The sequence below is a fragment of the Ipomoea nil genome, unplaced genomic scaffold (genome assembly GCF_001879475.1).
Source record: "Ipomoea nil cultivar Tokyo-kokei standard unplaced genomic scaffold, Asagao_1.1 scaffold3384, whole genome shotgun sequence".
NCBI classification, from domain to species: domain Eukaryota; kingdom Viridiplantae; phylum Streptophyta; class Magnoliopsida; order Solanales; family Convolvulaceae; genus Ipomoea; species Ipomoea nil.
The window spans coordinates 1,114,030-1,135,030 of NW_017619812.1; the positions used below are offsets into that span (position 1 = coordinate 1,114,030).

The window sequence follows — 21,001 nt, forward strand, 5'->3', positions numbered from 1 at the left end:
ACTTCTCACAACTGGTGTTGTCTCGATTGACTACATAAAGTCAATAGACAATATAGCGGATCCGCTAACCAAAGGGTTATGTAGAGTAGCTGTGGAGAAGTTGAGACGAGGAATGGGTCTAAAGCCCTTGGTATAAAGTTCTATAGTGGACACCCAACCTAGCTAGCACCTAGGTTCAATGGGACAACTAAATTATGGAATGGAGCGTGTCACTGTGGGGGTCTCGGATTCCCAACCACTCCTCGTTAGAAACAGTGGCTCCTGCACAAGGTTAGTATGTTAAATGCTTTAGTGATTCGAATGTCGGTTGATATATGTGAGTATGCGGGATACTCAGGAAAGAATCACCTATGTGAGAGAGAAGTGAGGGTCGCTTCAAAGGAGAATTGACGGGCACAATTCTTCACAAACTCTTGCAGAACCAGGAATGGTGACCCACGACCAAAATGGGCACAATCATGAGAACAAAGCATGGTTGGGAGGTTCCTGTGTGAGATATGTCATCGTCTACACAAATGGCAGTCGGTTTAAAGACATCGCGTTCTACCGTACAGTCAGTAGAGTAAATGTATCTTCACGAGGGAAGGTTCAAAGGGTGTGACCCTACCTATCCTATGCAGGGATGGACCGTTGAACACAGTTGTTTCCGATTTTAAAACTACCCCGAAAATCAATTTTCATTCATGTGGGGTATTGTTGGAAAAATTAGCTTAAAATGGCATAAAATGGCATATTAAGTGGCTATTTTGTGGTACAATTATCAGTGGTCGGGTCAAAGTGGATTCGGATTCTTCCAAGTAAGACGAAGAGATTGATATATTGTACGCTCAAAACGGATAATGGGTGAATGAGATATTGATTCTCAAAGTAGACCCATTTGAGTTGGGAAATGAAGGGAAAATAGTGGACTTTGTCCCACATTGGTTTGGAAACAAGATTTGCCCCCCTTATATACATGAGCTCTTTTGAAGCTTGTAGAATTGTATAGCATAGAGGCTCTCTCGCGCAGCGGGGGGGGGGGGGGGGGGGGGTTGCAAATCAAAATCCAACTAGAGGAGATTGAAAAGGCTTGATTCAAGCCCGAGCTCGCGTGCGCCGGCACCTGCGGGCACGAATGTCGTCCGGGTGAACCTGCACCCCAACGGTCTGAAACCCGAAAGTTCAGCCTATTGTACAGATTAAACTCATCTGTTACGGAATTAATACTGTTTTAATTCCAATTTTAAATTCTGAGTTTAATCCTACTTAGTGGGTGACTGTTACAAGTGTTACACAATTGGTTTAATACCAATTAAATGCCATGTTGAATGTTATTCCTTCCAACAGCCCTATATAAAGAGTGGTAGGGCAGAAGCATTTTTACACAGTACAGAAAACGAAAGAAATTCCAGTAGCTTTCAGCTTCTCAAAACTCTGCTTCTACTCTCTTCTTTACCAACTAGTGTTCACTGCTTTGCTTTGTTTGCCGGGTTCCTTGTTTAGGTGCTTAAACATGGAATCGTAGCACGTTTTATCCTAGGAAACCTAGGCTACAACGCTCCTAGCACTTGTGGGAGGTAGCAAATAAGGTTTTAAGGAAAAGAACTTTGTGTTCGAACTCGTGCTAAACCTATATCCAAACACTCCACCTTTTCCTTCCCAGATTTTCTGTTTTCCCATATAATATTAATCTTTTCGTAGGATTATTATTTTTGGGATTTTTCAACCATATTACCCAACATAGAGAAATGGAGTGTTTGATGATAGGGAAGTGAGGAAACGAGATCTTCAGGCGTGTAATCACTTTCCTATAAGCTTTAAATCTCCCTCATATAAAGCAACAAGGTTCAAGATTTAATCTTATGGGATACAAGAAGATGATGAAATTCTTAAGTTACTTTGTTTAAGAATTTCCTGTAAAAATGTAGTGCGGGCTGTGAAATATCTCAGATCAATGCAAGTTTATTGCATGTTTTTTTATCAGACATTTCTCCAAGTATATATAGATGCAAAATAGCAGTTTGGAGAAGTTAATGGAAGTTACAGAAGTTCAAAAACTCACCTTCCATAAAATATATCTTATCTGATATATCAGACATGGAAAAATAATTGTATCTTATATATTTTCATAAGATATATATATATATATATATATATATATATATATATATATATATATATATATATATATATATATATATATATATATATATATAGGGTTGAGTTCAAATGAGGACAACAATATATAGAGGACTGTGAGGACAAATAATGGGCACACAACAAATTACTATCAGGCACACAATTTAATACATAATGGCACACAAGTATACATGTAACCATCAGGTTTCGAACCCAGGCTCTATAAATTAACAAATGTATGCACGGGACATACAAACAGTGGCACACGACTACATTCGGCCATGCACACGACATACAGGCTAATGGCACACACTATATTTGTCCTCACAGTCCTCTATAATATACTTGTCCTCATTTGAATGCAAGTCTATATATATATATATATATATATATATATATATATATATATATATATATATATATATATATATATATATATCAGTGAGGTTTTGGAGGACCCCGTTTGGACTATGTCCTCTCGGATGAAAGTTATGGACATTGCGGTCCCAATATATGTAACGCGGTATATTCCCATGTTACGAGGTTGGAAACTGCCCGCCAGGCTTGGAATCCTAGTCAGGGGGTGTGCACGTTGATAGTTCGATACCTGATTCCACAGAGTTTGAGCATAGAATCAAGAGAGTGGTTCGGTGGACGAGTAGAGTATTAGGTCGGCTAGATGTCGTACCCGGATAGGTTCGTTCACAATATGGTGAAGTTCCTACCTCGTCCATTTACAAAGAAAGTGAGTCATTGCGACTCTAAGAAAAGAAAGAAAGAAAGCGAGTCATTGTGACTCTAAGAAAAGAAAGAAAGCAAGCAAGAGACCTCCACAGAAAGTATTCTATTTTACAAACGAGTGTATGAGTATACTTATAGTATTGCACGAGATTGCATAATGAGAATGTTTGCACTAGATTGCATAATGAGAATGATTAACCGAGATTGTATTTTGAGCATGATTGCTTTAGTTGCATTTTGATGTCTTACATATCCAGTTTGCATGATGAGAACTTGAAAGCATGAAGATAATTTCGTATTGGTTGTTAGTACAAATATGACTGATAGCATGATTTAGTTATGATGAGATTTGTTATGAGAAATATGTGTTGGTATATTTATGTTGTCGAGTTATTTATATTTGAAGCATGTCGGTTGATATTATAGGTTGCGAGCATATCGAAAGTTTGTGATGTATCTAAAGTTGTCTAAGTGTTGAGATTGCTTGATTGAGTTTGTGAACAAATGTTTTTCCAAAGTATATACTGTAGTACTTTACAGGTTTGAGTGTGGTTATACTTAGCTTTGTGCTAACGGGTGTTTTCCAACTTGTCTATGTGTTGTTTTGCAAAACCCCTTTCAGGTGGGCCCAGCGTTTGAGAGATGATCGAGTTAGACTAGTCTAGTAGATCTAGTAGTCTAAACTCTTATTGTTGTTATGATGTTTATTGGACGATTGTAGAGTTTGATATTTATGTTTGATGTTAGACTTCAGGGTGTTTTTCCCCCAAACGACTTTAATTTAAGTAATTCGAATTTTAGTTTGGTTTAATGATCTAGTTCTATCCTTAGCCTGTGCAATCACCGTAGTGAGGTGATTGTGGCGGTGACATTCCCACTAGTTTATTATTTAATTTATTTATTCGCTACGTAGTTTACCTTGATTTTGGGTATTAGAACTGTAATTAGGTTTAAGAAAAGTGGGGTGTTACAATTTGGTATAACTGTAATTGAGTATAGAAACTCTAAGTGGAAATCCTAGGAAGGACCAATTAGGAAATGACCTCTAAGTTGAAATCCTAAGTGGAATAAGTTAAGAAGATGAAATTAAAGGAAATCTTTGGACGGATGAGATTAAGGAAAGAGCCTTAAGTTATGAAAATTAAGAGCGGAAAGACTCTAAGTTCAGTGACTAAGTATGAGATCCAGTGTTAAGAAAAAGCACTAAAGTGTCATTCGCATGGTCCGTACCTCTAGTACCAATACCAAGAGGTTAGCGCATATAGCTCTAACATGACACCGCGGCGCTTATACCCTGACCCAAGCCTTTAGCCAGCAAGTCTAAGGGGTGGTCCGTGCCTTTAGCACGATAACCAAGCACTCGTTGTACTTTCCGCCAACATTTCATTTCCACCAATCACAATCTCATCATCATCAGTCACACCGATCATTGTGCAATGACCACGATACCCATCATCATTCAATCAATCAACACATAATTAATCAATAATCAATCAAGACATAACAACAACGACATGTAGTACACATAAATTCCTAGAACGGTATTCCAAACATCAAACAAGACTCATACACGTCAAACGGGGTACAACGGGACACGGGGAAACATCAAACGGGAAAAAAACACCCCACTACACACCCACATTCCAGCGGGTGGGCGGTGGGTGGTGGACCACCCGCCGACGGTGGCACTGTTCCAGCGGGTGCCCGTCAGGCAGTCGCCTGCCTGCTGGAATTGGGCAGTACTGGGCAGCGGGTAGGTGGTGGGGACTCGTCCCCCCACCTACCCCCCACTGGTACGAGGGTAGAAAGTCCGGTTCGGGGTTCGTTCATGGAACCCAAAACCATGCCCAAACAAATTTTGACACGCAACAACAATATCACGGATTCAATTTACGGAGATTAAACCAAGAATCATTCCAATTACGTTCTAACACGATTCCTAAACATGCCAATACCCGACATCAAACACATAACGGTTCAGGAGCATCCGGAACCTCAAGAACATCAAGAAATCTATATGCTAAGTCCTAAAGACAAGTCCTCGGCTAGACTCAACACCCGATCATGCATAAACCCACCCAAATGTACCAAGAACAACAATGAGATTCACGACATAAACCCTAGGGACAAGCTCTAGACATAATTAAATACAAGATCGCACATATAATCAATCACAACATCAAGATCATCAAGATTATCAAATAAACACAATATAAATCCTATGCAAGGCTCTATCAAGACTCAATCACAGAATCATCCATACAACTATCAAAGGAGCCAATAAATAAGTTATAGCAAGGAAAATAGATTTTGTAAGACATGGGTTACCTCTTAGCCCTACTCAATATCCTTGGCTACTAAGGTTCTTCCTTAAGATCTCCGTTCAATGGATCTTCCTAGGTTTGGTGGGGAAATTCCTTTGCTAGGTTTCCTCGGGGAATGTCTCTTGTGGTGGAATTGATAGTGGTAGGGTTTCTAAATGCTTTCTAATCCCTTATATATAGATTCAGGAGTTCCAACTAGAATCTGAATAGTAAAGGTCCACTTTCCTATTCTTAATAGAATTAAAGACTTGATTAAGGATAAGGGTCCATGATCCATTGTGGACCATACTAATTAATTAATGGGGATTCTAGTCTAATTAAATCCTTTTTAATTATATGTTAACGAAATTAATTCTACGACTAGTCCGGATACAGAGGCCATAACACGGGGTGTTACAAAAGGCTTAGATAGCGTAGCTTTCCTTTTGTTGTTCTAGACTTGTGGCCTGTGAGCCTAGAATTATTGGATATTAACTTATGTTGATTTTTGGTTTAGATTCTAGCCTGTGCATCAATGGTTAAATAGATGTGGCGTAAATCCCTCATATTCTATTTATTAGCTTCCGCTAAGCTTTAATTTAATGACTAGACTTATCCTCATATTTAAGTTTTAAATTATGCTGAAAATCGAGGGTGTTATAGTTGGTATCAGAGCCTAGGTTTGAGCCTAGGTTAGTGCTTGTAAGTTAAGGACTTTAAGTTGCATAGTGAAGCCTTTAAGTGTTTAAGTACCTAAGTGTAGGATTCATAGGACACGCGGTGAGGATGTGAGTTCTTTTATTGCTTTGCTGTGTTTCGTTACTTGCTTCTGTTTAGTTTAAGTTCTTTTGTTTAGGCACTGGGTAAGGGTGCAAGTTCTTTAGTTCTGCCGTAACTTGTGTTGCTTATGTAGAGCTCAGGAATGGCACCGCCTCGTCATTGTGCACGGACTCCTGACACGTCCACGAACGAACAGCTAGCCCAGAACCTGCAGCATCTGACTCAAATCACGCAAACCCTGAGCAATGCACTCCTCTACAACAACAGCAATCAACCACCGCCAAATGGGAATCGCGACGTTGCCCGACAAGTCTCCAATCACCGCCCTCCAACCTTTGCTGGGGAGGAAGACCCCACGGTCCCGGAAGAATGGGTTCGCACCATGTACAAGATTTTCACCGTAGTTGGGTGTCCCAAGGAACGCCGAGTTGAGCTAGCAGTTTGCTACTTCACCCATGAAGCCGATTTGTGGTGGGTCCACGAGGGACCGATGTGTCAAGATGAACCGGGGTTTGGTTGGGAAGCGTTGAAAGACAAGCTCCGAGCACGTTTTTGCCCTTCTCATGTTCGGGCGGCAATGTACGAAGAGGTTCTCCATTTGAAGCAAGGGGCCTCAACAGTGGTAGAGTACTACAAGCGGTTTCTCGTGTTAGCTCGCTTTGCCAGCGTTTTGGTCCCCAATGAAGTCGCCAAGGTGGAGAATTTTGTGGCCAGGCTCAATTATGAGGCAAGGAAATCTCTAATGGTGTTCAAACCTAGGGCAGCGGATCTCTTCCAGCGGGTGGCCGGCGAGGGAAGACTTCACCCACCGGCCGCCCGACGGGGGCGACGAGAATTCCAGCGGGTCGCCGGCGGCTACCCGCTGGAATTCCGGGCAGCTTTGGCGGGTATGTGGTGGGGAATCCTTCCCCCCACTTACCCCCCACTGGAATACCACGATAGGCATAATTTTCCCCAACTTGAGAATTCATCAATTAACACGCAAGACGGGACTATACACATTCCAACACGTAACAACAAACGGGAAAATTACAACGGGTTACCCCAAGACTTCAACACAATTAAATCCTAGACTCATGCTCCTAATACAACAAGACTCAAGACTCAATTCCCAATTATGCAAGAACATCAAGAAACGCAAGAAACCATATATCAATCCTAGAAAAGGGCTCTAGACAAATCAAAATACGAAGACATCAAGATTATCGTATAAGCATCAAGATTATCATATAAGCATCAAGATCATCATATAAACATCGAGATTATCACATAAACACAATATAAACCCTAGGCAAAGCTCTATCAAGACTCAAGCACATAATCATATATCAAAGGAGCCAATGAATAAAATATAGCAAGGAAAATAGGTTTTGTTGAGACATGGGTTACCTCTTAGCCTTAATTAATCCTCCCTTGGCTATTAAGGTTCTTTTCTAAGATTTTCTTCCGATTGATCTCCCTAGGCTTGATGGCGGGAAAATTCCCTGGCTAGGTTTCTTGGGTATAATTTCGTGTGATATGATTATGGGTGGTAAAGGATTCTAATTGCCTTCTAATCCCCTATTTATAGAATCAGGAATCCTAATTAGAGTCTGAATAGTAAAGGCCTACTTCCTTTATTCCTAATAGATGTATAGGTCTAGGACTCCCAATTAGAATCTAAGTAGTAAAAGGTCTACTTTCCTTATTCCTATCGGGGCTTGGAGTCTTTAATATGGGCAAGGGTCCACGACCCATAGTGAACCACATTAATTAATTTAGGGACCCTATCAAGATTAGATCCTTTTTAATTATTATTAACGGGATTAATTCAACAATTAATCCCGGGTTTGAATATCGTAACACGGGGTGTTACAGTCGCTATCAAGGATGGTTTGGATCCCATCCGGCGGGAGGGCGAAGATCGTGGTCCTCCAGTTGCTACTTTGACCCAAGTTGGCCAACGCGTCTGCACACCGATTGCCTTCGCGGAGTGTGTGAGTGATAAGACAACGTTCAAACATATTCATGAAGGCTTTGCAATCTCCTATGATGGTGTTGGCTTCAAGACGACTTGTGTTGTCACCCGAAACAGCGTGGAGTGCCGCTTCCGAGTCGACTTCTATTATGAGCCATCGAAAACCCTGATTCTTTTCCACTATGAGGCCTTCACGGAGACCCCACAACTCTGCAATGAAGCTTGAAGTGATACCGATTTTGGAGGTGAATCCGATCATCCATGAACCATCGTGATCTCGCAACACACCACCTGCCGATGCCGGCCCTGTTGCCGCCTTTCTAGCCCCATCAGTATTCAGCTTGCACCACCCCTGTGTCGGTGGTTTCCAGCTGATCCAAAGCTGCCGGCCAAGAATGAGCCCTCCATGCGTAATGAGTAAGCGTTCAGCTTCAATGGCTTCCAACTTCGCTCGAGTCACCGTCTCTGTTACCTGCACCATATGATTATTAAAAATGAGTTCGTTCCTAGCCCTCCAAATAGACCAGAGCAGGTAGGGGAAGACCGTGTGCCAACTTCCCTGATTTGGAGAGTCTTTCACCATGCCACAGTTGCCCTTGATCCAAAGGGATAGAGGGATGACTGCAGTAGCGTTGAAAGAGGCTGGAGCATGGCTTCTTACCCAGCAGTCCGTCGCAAAGTCACATCTTCTGAAAATGTGATCCAAGGACTCGTCAACACTGTCGCACCGCTAGCAGCTACCATCGGCCATCAACCCGAGAAGTCTTCTTTCCGAATTCGTGAGGAGCCCATTCTGAGTAATTTTCCAAAGGAACAGCTTAACATTCTCCGTGCACTTAACGTGCCAAACCCAGCTAAGGTCCTCTTCAATTTCCTCATGACCTGTAATAAAATTAAACCCATATTTTAAGGTGAAGAGTCCCGTTCCTGAGTGAGGCCATGATAAGGCATCTTGTGGGCTCTCTGTTAAAGTAATAGGAATGGCCCGAATAGTGTTGATTATTTGGTCCGGGAGGCAGTCTTGCGCTCCTGTGAGATCCCACGTATTGTCTTCCATGATCATGTTATTAACATGCAAGTTGCACAGCGAGGGGGGTACGGTTACATCAGGTAGATCCGCAAGAGGAGAGGTCCCCACCCACCGATCATTCCAAAAGTTTAAAGACTCCCCGGTGCCAACTTTCCAACAAACACCCTTAATCAAGATGTCACGACCCTTTAAAATCCCTTTCCACCCCCAGGAGGCGTTGGGTTAAGGAGGTACCGTTAAGAAATCATTCCCTTTAACATACTTTTCTCTGAGCTCTTGCACCCAAATTTTGTCTGAAAAATTAGTCATTTGCCAGGCCAATTTAGTCATGAACGCTAGGTTGAAGTCTCTTGCTAGTTTGATCCCCAGGCCACCTAGTTCTTTGGGCTTGCATATGTTGGTCCAATTGACTGTATGGATCTTTCTAGTATCTTCTGAGTGACCCCAAAGGAAATTCCTGCAAATTTTGTCAATGTCGTTACAAGTACTCACTGGCATAGACAAGGACTGCATGGTATAGGTCGGGATAGTGGATAGAGAGGATTGAACCAGGACTCTTCTACCCGCCATGCTCAACGAATTAGCCTTCCAAGAGGCCAGTTTCCTTCTCATCTTACTCAGTATAGACCCGGACATGTCTTTCGAAACCCGTTTCTGAAGAAGGGGGGTGCCCCGATAGAAGCTGAGATGAGGCGTGACTGAGATCCCCATGACAGCTTCCATACTTTGTTTGGAACCTGTCCCTGTGTTAGGCGAATTGAAGATCTGGGATTTGGATAGATTTACCTTCAGGCCAGACACTCTGCTTAGCCTATCCAAACAATCGATTATGACTTTTGCTTGGCGTTCTGTAGCCTCACCAAACAACAGTAGATCATCTGTGAAGAAAAGATGAGAGATCCCAATCCCTCCCTGAGTGATGGAGATGGGTTTCCAGTTCCCCCGTGACACTTCGCTCTGAATGTCGTAAGCGAGGCGTTCCATGATAAGGTTAAAGAGATAAGGAGCAAGAGGATCCCCCTGACGAAGACCTCTCTCCGACACAAGGGGGGGGTGGGTACCCCCATTCCAAAGGACAGAAATGCTGCTTTCCCTCAAGTAGTAGAGAATAAGATCGATGAAATTCTTAGGGAAACCAAAACCCACGAGAGTATCCTCCAAGAACGCCCATTCTACACTATCATAAGCCTTCTGAAGGTCCACTTTTATCGCCATAAGACCCCTGTGCCCTTTCTTCTTATACATGGTGTGGATAACCTCTTGAGTCAAGATAATATTGTCAAGGGTGGAACGGCCCGGCAGAAAGCTGTTCTGGTGCAGTCCTATAATCTTGCACGTGATGGCCGCATCCCGTTGACCAAAACTTTGGAGATAACTTTGAAGGCGACATTAAGTAAGGTTATTTGTCTGAAGTCTGCCGCTAACTCCGGGGCCTCTTTCTTGGGGATGAGACACATGAAGGCAACCAACAGGGACTTATGAACGGTTCCAGTTTGTAATGCATGGTTAACTATCTGTGTTAGTGAAGGCCCCACTGTTTCCCAATAGTGTTGATAGAAGGCCGCTAGAATGCCGTCCGGGCCCGGGCTACCAAATCTTTTCATCCCAAACATAGCTTTTCTAACCTCGTCCATTGGCATAGTATTTATTAGACACCGAGCTTGAATTGTAGTAATTTTTCGGGTTTCATCCACTGGTGCAATCTCCGAACCTCCAATCAAAGGGGACCTGCAAAACAGCGAAGAAAAGAAGTCACTGATATGACTGGATATGGATGTGGGGTCGGCAATCCACGTACCATTGACTTTAAGAAATCTGACACGATTTCTATTCCTCTTGATGACCGTCGAATTGTGGTAAAAACGAGTATTCCTGTCGCCGTCTTTGATCTAGTTAGTTCTTGATTTTTGGAACCAAAGAGTTTCTTCCTGATCCAGCACTGCATTAGGCTCCTTGGTAAGACGCTTATCCAGCGCTTGCCGTCCACCTGAAATTGCAAAGTTAAGGGCTTGTTGTATTCCACGAATCCGTCCCTCTAGCTGCTTCTTCATTTGAAAGATATTCCCAAACACGTCCCTAATCCACACCTTGCTTTTTTCTGTGATAGATGGAATAAAATTCTCCATGCCGCCCTCAATGGCCCTGGCTGTGTCTTCCCAAAGTTTCTTGTAATATTCCCTCCCAAGCCAGGCGGCCTCAAAGCGAAAAGGTCGCACACTTCTGTCCGGTGGATTTCCAGCCGCATCTATGAAAATAATAGGGTGGTGATCCGAGTGCAGCCTAGGCAAGACGACTGACTTTGCCTCTGGGAACAAAGAATGAGCACCCATATTCTATAGGATCCTATCCAGTCTGCGCATTTGTACCACGCGATTGCCAACATGTCTGCACCAGGTGAACCGACTCCCTGCAGCTTCCAATTCGAACAACCCACAATTGTCTAAAGCATCCACAAACCTTTGCACCGCCGAGGAACAGATTGAGTCACTTCCCCATTGTTCTTCGACTGAAGCGATGTCATTGAGATCCTCTAAAAGAACCCAAGGGGCCTGAAGCGTGTTACCAAAGGCCCTACACTCCTCCCAGAACTTAGACTTGGCCATGAGATTGGGTTTGACGTAAGCGAAGGTGATAAAACAGTCACCTAACCCCTGCTTTACCTTGGTATGGATTGCTTGGGACGAATGACTCATAACCTCAAGATTCACACGTCCATGATCCCATAAAAGAAGCAACCCTCCTGCAAAACCAAGAGGCTCGACAAGAAAATTTTTAGTGAAGCCCAGGCTGTTGGCAAGGTTAACCATGCCATCAACCCTACTAGTCCATATCTCCAGGAGGCATAAGGCGTCGGGTTTGGTTGAGCGAAGGAGCTGTTTCACATGTCTCCTCACTCTCTCATTCCCCATACCCTTACAGTTCCCGGATACGATCCTCATGGATTACTACAATCCGGAGGGGAAGTTGGGCCACCGCCTTCCCCAGGAATAAACACATTGTTGAGATTAAACAAAGGCTGGTCAGGGGGTGTAGTCCCCCCCCCCCCCCACAGGTAGAGGCAATGCTACTACCGAAAAGAAAAACCAAAGGGTTATCCTCGTGGTTACCCTCCCTGTGGGAAACTGCGCACTAGATTCAGGAACAGAAAACAAACCTCCTCTTCCACGTCCAATGCTGAGTCCTCTTCCCCGGTGGCTTGACTGGGAACCACCCGACTACTACCTCTCCTGGAAGATCCCCCTCCGGTATGAAGCAGTGTCTGGGTTCTAGGAGGCGTATCAATGAAGCCACCCCCAACTTGTCTCGCCGTGCTGCCGTCCTGCATGGGAAAGGACAAGTTTTGCGGGGGAGAAAAAGTTGGATGAGTTCCTTTACCTCTATTCGAAGCTGACACCCCTTTGTTTCTGCCTCGTGGGCGCCCTGCTTCAGTCACGTTCTCCATGTCTCGGAGAGTCTCAAACTGGTTATTGTTTCTGGAGGTTGTCCGCTTCCTCCCAGTATTGGCAGTAGTCCGGGATTGGCCTTTGTCCCTTTTGTTTTGTTTAGTATTCTGCTTGCTCGTTGCCCTACTTTTTGTTTTGTGTTTGTTTTTGACGATCATCCACGCTCCATGTTTCTCCACTGGGGCGGGTTGCTTCTGTTGCTCTATATTCATGGACACCTGGGCTTTCCCTTTTTCGTTGTCGTTCGTCGGAGCATTCGGTTCACCATTACTCTGAATCTTAGGGCAAGCCACAGAGCGATGCCCAATCTCACCACAATCAAAACATATCACTCTTAATCCCTCAAACTCAATTCGTTGATGGTAATCTTCCACGTTAACCACCGCCACCAGAGGCTTAGCAAGATCAATCTCTACCACTGCCCTAGCAAATTGTCCTCTCTGAACACCAATCGTGGTGCTATCCAGTTTCAGCGGGGTCCCCACATTCCTCAAGATTTCCTTGATTGCTTCTTCTCTGAAGAACTCAACCGGCAACCCCGGTAATCGGACCCAGACCAACATCCATTCCATCTTTGCAGACTTCGGCCTGAAGTTCAGCCGCCATCTCTTAGAAACGACGTAGTGATCGAATAGCTTCCAGGGGCCATCAACCAGCACGTGTAAACAATCTTTTTGGAGTTGGAATCTCGCAATGAACCACCCCGAACCCAAGTCAATGATCTCCGATCTCCCTTCCGGGTTCCAGATGCGTAACATCCTCTGTTGAAAGAGAGGGAGTGCCACCGCCTTACCCAAATATTTGACCAGCAAATCGTTCTTCCAAAGGCTTGATCCATTCCTCACGTTGTTTTTTAGAAAACTTTACCACCGGAATATCCACCGCGACGGCAAGGTCCTCATCCTCCTTGTCCGATTCCACCACGATATGATCTCGATGTCAAACCAGTTATTCTCCTCCTCGACGCCACCATTATCCTCGCCCAGCATGGGGTGATCGGATGCCGTCTCAGCAAATGTCCTTTTCGAGGTCTTATACCGCTTAACAACTCTCTCTCCGCCACCAACTTGCTCCGACTGCCCCTCAACGATGGACGTCGGAGCTACCGGCTTGGCCTCCATGGCCAAAGCCAGCAAAGCCGTGGGAAAACTTAACAAAAATAACTAACAAACCCTAGAGCCGTTGAGAGAGAATGGTACACGGAATTTTCAGTGAAAAATATAAGTTGACTATAACAATAGACAACCTAACATATTAGTTGTCATGACAATATTATTAATATTTATTTTTTCAAATTAAATATAACAATAGTCAGCTAGCATAACAGTTGACTAGTTGTCATGATAATATTAAGGGAAAATTGTAATTTATGCCTCTCACAAATATGTCAATTATCAATGTTATTATGTATTATTAGTGATGTAAATATTATCCCTCAATTTTTAAAACGTGACATATATTGTCCCTTGCTCTCCTAATAGGAAGAAGGAGAAATATTGTTGTCGGCGGTAGGAAAATAAACGAAGAAAGAAAAATAGAGAAAAAAAAAACATGGTTTTCGAATAGAGAAAACGACGAGTAATCACATTTACACTACTAATAATTCAGGGAAGGAACAATATATATCAGATTTTGAAATTGGGAAACAATATTTACACCACTAATAATTTAAGAATGATATATATAATTGACATATTGTGGTAGACATAAATTACAATATTTCTTAGTATTGAATAGTCACTAAATTACGCAAAATATAAGTTCACTATAACAATAGGCAACCTAACATATTAGTTGTCATGATAATAATAAGATTTCTTTTTTCTTTTTTCAAATTAAATATTACAATAGACAACTAGCATAATAGTTGACTAGTTGTCATGATAATATTAATATTTTCTCTCAAATTAAATATAACAATAGACACATTCAAAAAAAAATATAACAATAGACAACTATCATATTAGTTGTCATGATAATATTAAAATTTCATTTCAAATTAAATATAACAATAGACAACTAGCATATTTAATTAATGTTTCTCCAATTAAATTATTAGTTTAAAAATTATAGCAGAATATGAATACCATAGTATATGAAAAAATTAAAAGAATTGAAATTGCCAACTAGCATATTATTAATTGTTATTATAAACTCTAAGACAGTGAAAGAAATATTAGAAAATGACCTAGCTGCTAAAGACATTTTCATTTTTTTTTTCGGATCTGATGGAGGGGTAACTTGGGACAAAGAGCTATATGCTTCTGAATAAGAATCATCCTCGTGGAGGGGATAACCCAGTACACAAGACTTTAAAAATGATATACTAGACATATTTTAGAATATAATATAGATTAATATACGGAGTAGAAGATAAGTTTGTTGCTCTGTTAGTACAGATTTTGAATGTTGATATGAATTGTAAAATTGCACAGGTTTTGAGAGAAAATTATAAAATAAATTTAATATTTAAAAATATATTATACGATGTTGTCGGTTTTTAACCAAAAATCGACATCGTATAATTTATAAAAAGAAAATTTATAAATAACAAACGACATTTATTTTTTACTAAAAACCGACGTCGTTTGTTTGTTTGTTTTTTTTTTTTTTTTTTTTTAAGTTTTACATAATACTTACGACATCAGCTTTTAGTTAAAAATCAACTTCATATGTATAATTTAAACTTTTTTTTGATACAAACACCGTTGGTTTTTAGTAAAAACCGACGTCGTTTGTATAATTAATTTTTTTTTAAAAATACAAACGACATCAATTTTTGCTCGTTTATTAATTTTTAAATTTTTAAAAATTATACGATGTCGGTTTTTAGTTAAAAATTGACGTCGTATGTTTCATTTAAATTATTTTTAAAAATATACTACGTCAATTTTTTTATAAACGACGTTATATCATTTATTTATAACGTCTCCCAGAATGATGTTGAAAAAAACCAACGTCGTTTGTCTAAAAAAACCGACGTTAAAAATGTTATTTTTAGTAGTGTATGAGGACAACAATATATAGAGGACTGTGCAGACAGATAATGGGCACACGACAAAGTAGTATCATGCACACAATTTAGTACACAATGACATACTAGCATACATGTAAACATCATGTTTCGAACCCAGATTCTATTAATTAACAAATTTATGCACACGACATACAAATTATGGCACATGACTACATCCAGCCATGCACACGACATACAAACTAATAGCACACAACTACATTTGTCCTCACAATCCTCTATAATATAGTTGTCCTCATTTGAATATATATATATATATATATATATATATATATATATATATATATATATATATAAACTACAATGGATGGGCAAGCTGTAATCTAAGGCTCTCATGTCACTTTTCTTATTGATGTGGAAAAATGGACGAAATTTAGGGGAGCCATGTTGGCTCTCCTGTATGTCTTTATAGATAATTATTTTACATGTTAACCACTAACACTAAATAACTAATTTTATTAAATATATTTTTATAACCCGATGGTAGAATCTACTAATCGATGATTACTAAACAATGCCTGAATCTATTATTAATTAATCTACTTTGTAACATTATAAACACATATTTCTTTGTACATTTTTTAAATGTAGGAGTCTTAAGAGCATCCCCATTAGTTGGTTTTTGTTGATTTTTTTGTGTGGCCAAATGTGAGGGTGAAGAAGAGGGCCCGACCAAAGATGAAAAAGCCTGTTGGGCATGTTAACCATATCAATTTTTTTCATGACAACTCTTTTTCTAGTTGTTATACCATGGACCAGGGTCAACCTTGTAAGGTGACAATAGTAATGCCGTGCAACCGAATGTACCATGCGCATGGTGCATACGATGCAAAACGACATCGTTTTGACTAAAAACGTGCGTCCCACTTAAAAAAAAAAATTCAGGTTCGATTCTCGGCAATAGCATTATTGTGGATATATAGTTATGAATTTCTGGATATATAGTTATAAATTTGTGGATATATAGTTATGAATTTATGGATATTTAGTTCATTCATTGTGGATATTTAGTTCATTCATTGTAGATATTTACTTCATTCATTCACTGTGGATATATAGTTATAAATTTATGGATATATAGTTATGAATTTCTGGATATATAGTTATGAATTTATTGATATTTAGTTCATTCATTGTGGATATTTAGTTCAATCATTGTGGATATTTAGTTCATTCATTGTGGATTTTTACTTCATTCATTGTGGATATTTAGTTCATTCATTGTGGATTTTTACTTCATTCATTCATTCATTCATAGTGGATTTTTACTTCATTCATTCATTCATTCATTGTGGATTTTTACTTCATTCATTCACTGTGGATATATAGTTATGAATTTCTGGATATATAGTTATGAATTTCTGGATATATAAAAATGCTATTGCCGGGAATCGAACCTGTTTTCTTCTTTAAGTGGGACGCGCGTTTTTTTTAACCAAAACGGCGCTGTTTTGCAACCGTATGCACCTTGCAAGGTGCATTCGGTTGCACAGCATAATTTGTGGTAAGGTGAACCCTGGTTCTAAATAGTGTATTTTTAATATTGGAATTGTGAAGTTCTAGAATATAAATTGTGTTTTAAATTTTTAAATTTTAGATCATCACAAAATGTAAAATTTTAAAAGATAAATTGTGAACATTTAGTAGGTAAATTGTATATCTTTAGATTTAAGTCTACTTTGCAAGGATGAACCGGGTCCACATAATAATTTTTCCTCTTTTTTCTTGTTTTTTTTTCCCTCCCTGCTCCTCTCCTACTTGGTTCATAAAAACTTGTGAAAAAACTATACTAATGTGGTTGCTCTAATTCACATATACCCATTGCATTTCCTGTTCAATATTTCAGAGTTCAAACTAAAGCTGCCCTTCATTTCAAACTCTGCATCTCTCTCTACATACAACTAGCTCACTAGAATTCTTTAATGGCTTTTGTTGTCGTAACTTCTCTACTGGAAATAGTGGATCAACACCTTTCGCATCCCAACCCATCTTTGAACAATATTCTTGATGATGATGATACACAACTAGTCTTCTTGTTATCCAAGAAGCTCCGCATTCTTCAACACTTTCTTGAAACACAGACTGTTAATCAAAGTCTGGATGCAGAAATCAGAGATGTAGCTGCTAAAGCAGAAGCTGAAATCGAATCAAAACTCAGAGACCTTTATTTGGCTTCTACCAACCAAGATGAAGCTTGTTGTGGGCTTCACCAGACCTTGCAGCAAGTACTAAAGGATGTTGAGGCACTTGAAGTCCGGATCCAGATTGAGAAGGAAAGCAGATCTGCCAAAGATCAGTCACAGTCATCTCCAGAAGCTTTGAAGTTAGAAAACAAACTGCCTGCCGGCGGTTCCACTTCCACCCATCATCATGATTTAGAGCCTGAGAATCAAATGGTGGGATGTGACGATGAGTTTCGGAAAATAAAGAACATGATCATTGGTCAACAGTCTTCTGAGCAACTAGAAGTCATCCCAGTTACAGGTATGGGAGGCATCGGTAAGACTACGCTAGCAAAAAAGGTCTACGACGATCCCGATATTATGTCAAAGTTTTACATTCGGGCATGGGCAGTTGTGTCTCAAGAACCTGATGTGAAACGGATACTCATTAGCCTTTTGGCTTGCATTGTACCAACCACCAATGAACTTTACAGCAAAGAACGTGATCAGCTAGCAGACCAGTTGCGCAAACAATTGTTGGGTCAAAGGTATTTGATTGTGATAGATGACATATGGAGCAGTTCGGCCTGGGATGCAATCAAACAATGTTTTCCAGACAATTTCAGCAGAAGCCGAATCCTGATGACCACTCCGGAGAAAGAGGTGGCCGAATATGCTAGCTCAAGAAAGTCTATTCATACCAAGTGTTTTCTAAACTCAAAGGAAAGTTGGCATTTATTTGTCACAAAGGTATTTGAAGGGAAAGATGTTCCCATCCCTGAATTAAAGACTATAGGGAGATCTATTGTTATGAAATGCCATGGATTGCCACTGGCCATTGTTGTGATGGCTGGACTTCTACGTGCACTCGACAAATCAGTAGAAGCATGGGATGGTGTTGATAAGAATATGAATTCATTGGATGAAATAGATCCTAATAACCAATGTTTAGGACTACTTTCTTTGAGTTACAACTATTTGCCTAGTCACTTGAAGGCTTGTTTCCTTTATTTCGGTGTTTTTCCAGAAGATAGGGACATTCTTGCGACCAAATTGATCAACTTGTGGGTTGCGGAGGGATTTTTAAAGAAGGAGAAAGAGATGAGTAAGAGTTTGGAAGAAGTGGCAGAGAGTTACTTACACAATCTTGTCAATCGGAATCTAGTGCAAGTCAGCCAGCAAAGTTTTGATGGCAAAATCAAGTCATGTAAGCTTCATGATATGTTGCATGAGATATCTGTGAATGAAGCTAGAAGGGGAAAACTTCTGGGTGTAAGAAAACAATTCCAATCCGCAGATAGTTGTCGTTGGATTAGTTGTAAATCAACTAGTTGGCCTACTTCTGATGGAATTCATTCTATTCTCTACTTTGGTGAAGATGTGTACCTCTCGAAGCGCAACTTGGTATTCTCATGTATGATGTTGCTGAGAGTGTTGGACTTATCATTAATAAAATGTTGGCATGGCGCGCCTAGTGAAATTGTGGAGTTAGTTCATCTGAGATACTTGGCTTTGACAACTGTGGGCTCTCTCGACAAATTTCAACTGTTTAAGCTACAAAATTTGCAGACTCTAATTATTTGTTCTTGGAGGGAAGAATGTTGTTTGCAATTGCCCCGGGATATTTTGAATTTGCCACGGTTAAGGCATGCACACCTTGACAAGAGAGCAACGGCATACCTCCCAAATGTAATTCAGGAAAGCATACAAACTCTGTTTTGGTTGAAAGTTAATGGCCGGGTCCCAAGAACAACGGATTTTGCAATGGTCCCAAACTTGAAGGAACTAGGGGTTTACATTGACAATGATTTGCCACCAGGTGCTTTTGACAGTCTTGTTCAGTTGCGTTTGCTTGAGAGATTGAAATTTGAAAGGAGAAATGTGAAGGGCTTTTATCTTCCCACCGATCTTCCTCAGAACCTTAAGAAGTTGACACTTTGTAATACTTATCTTTTGTGGGAGGACATGGACATTATTGGAAGGTTACCAATGCTCGAGGTGCTCAAACTGAAAGAGTTTGCCTTCTCTGGTCCAACGTGGAAACCAGCAGATGATGGTGGGTTTAAGACATTAAAGCTCTTACTTATTGCACGCTCAGATCTTAAATACTGGAATACAACTGATGATCATTTCAAGGTCTTGGAACGCTTAATCCTAAGATTTTGCTTGGAGTTGGAAGAACTTCCAAGTGAATTTGAAAGTTCAAATACACTACAACTTATTGAGTTAGAAAATTGTTATCCTATTTTGGTGGAATCTGCAAGGAAGATTCAAGAAGAGCAACAGAACTATGGTAACTACGAACTTGTTATTCGTGATCTTGGAGCTAAGGTCAGTCTCCTATTCCCTTTCCTTGATATTGATATATTCTCCTATTCCCTTTCCTTGATATTGATATATTGGTTTTGGGCTCTTTTTATGGAATTTTTATATTATATATATATATATGGAAATCATTCATTCTAATATCTTTCACTTTATTTATTTTTGTCAATGGAAATTGGTTTTCTAGATTAAATTGTCAACTAAGGAAAGCTCTGAAGGAAATGAAAGTGAATGAGGAGTTTGATGATATATGTTGCGGGCGTTCGAGGAAAACTGGTTAAAGCCGAGGAGGTATGCATGTGAGCCTAAAACCAAAGGAAATTTGTCAAATATAATGATTAATTCAAACATTGCTTTTGATAAGTGAGTTAAGATTGTTGTGTCGTTGGGCTGTCAAATTCAAACCTTGTTTTTCTCCTCCTCCTTCTGTTGTATATTCAACTAAAATTCCTTCTGCAGATCAAAGGCTGATTTGATTAGTTATTGGTGTTTAATTTTGTAAGTTAATTGATTTCTGTGGTAAGTAGACTACTCCTACCAATTTTGGTGCAGTGGATGTTTATTGCCAAATAAATTTGAAGTGTTTCAGCTGTCATCATTCATTTATACTAGCATTTTTGGCTTTATGGCTCACCATTAGAGATTGGGAAAATTACAAATGGATGTTCAACCAGGACATTACAGAGGATAATTTCCATAGAAAAAGCTTTAATCTTGGAGCTCTTAAAGGTGCAGGCAACTTCCAACTGAGTTTGTCTGGGTGTTGGTTTAATTTGCTTTGTAATCATAAGGTTTTAATTTCGACAACATGGGGAGCAGTCTATAGGCATTTGTTGATCTTGTTGGTTTGATAATCACAAAATTCTAGATCTATTCTATTTGAATGTGTTCTATTGACGTTCTCGGTTCCAACGAATTTCATTTAACATCTCGACAAATATCATCAACCAATCATCACTTCAGCCTACAGCCCGGATGCATGCATATTTGGGAAGTCCATGCATATGTGACTCCCTTCAAGAAAGAGCTGATTTTGTGCAAACAACCATAGTAAAATGTCTAACTTTATAGTGTAATATAGTGGTAAGAACGTTAGTTTGGTCGAATA

The 21,001-nt window shown here is 40.1% G+C and overlaps 1 protein-coding gene across 1 annotated transcript; it reads left to right on the forward strand.

The window, feature by feature from the left end:
• Positions 1 to 17,259: 17,259 nt before the first annotated feature.
• On the forward strand, positions 17,260 to 20,297 carry LOC109170945 (putative late blight resistance protein homolog R1B-23). The gene is made up of 2 exons (XM_019320078.1): positions 17,260 to 19,899; positions 20,081 to 20,297. The coding sequence occupies exons 1-2, from the start codon at positions 17,329 to 17,331 to the stop codon at positions 20,126 to 20,128; spliced, it is 2,619 nt and encodes an 872-aa protein (XP_019175623.1). The 5' UTR covers positions 17,260 to 17,328; the 3' UTR covers positions 20,129 to 20,297.
• The last annotated feature ends 704 nt before the right edge of the window (positions 20,298 to 21,001 follow it).

Bases quoted from the DNA above. Each gene is read 5' to 3' on its own strand.
- LOC109170945 (XM_019320078.1), top strand. From the start codon at position 17,329: ATGGCTTTTGTTGTCGTAACTTCTCTACTGGAAATAGTGGATCAACAC. The intron at 19,900-20,080 runs GTCAGTCTCCTA...TTGGTTTTCTAG, and splicing joins TTCGTGATCTTGGAGCTAAG to ATTAAATTGTCAACTAAGGA.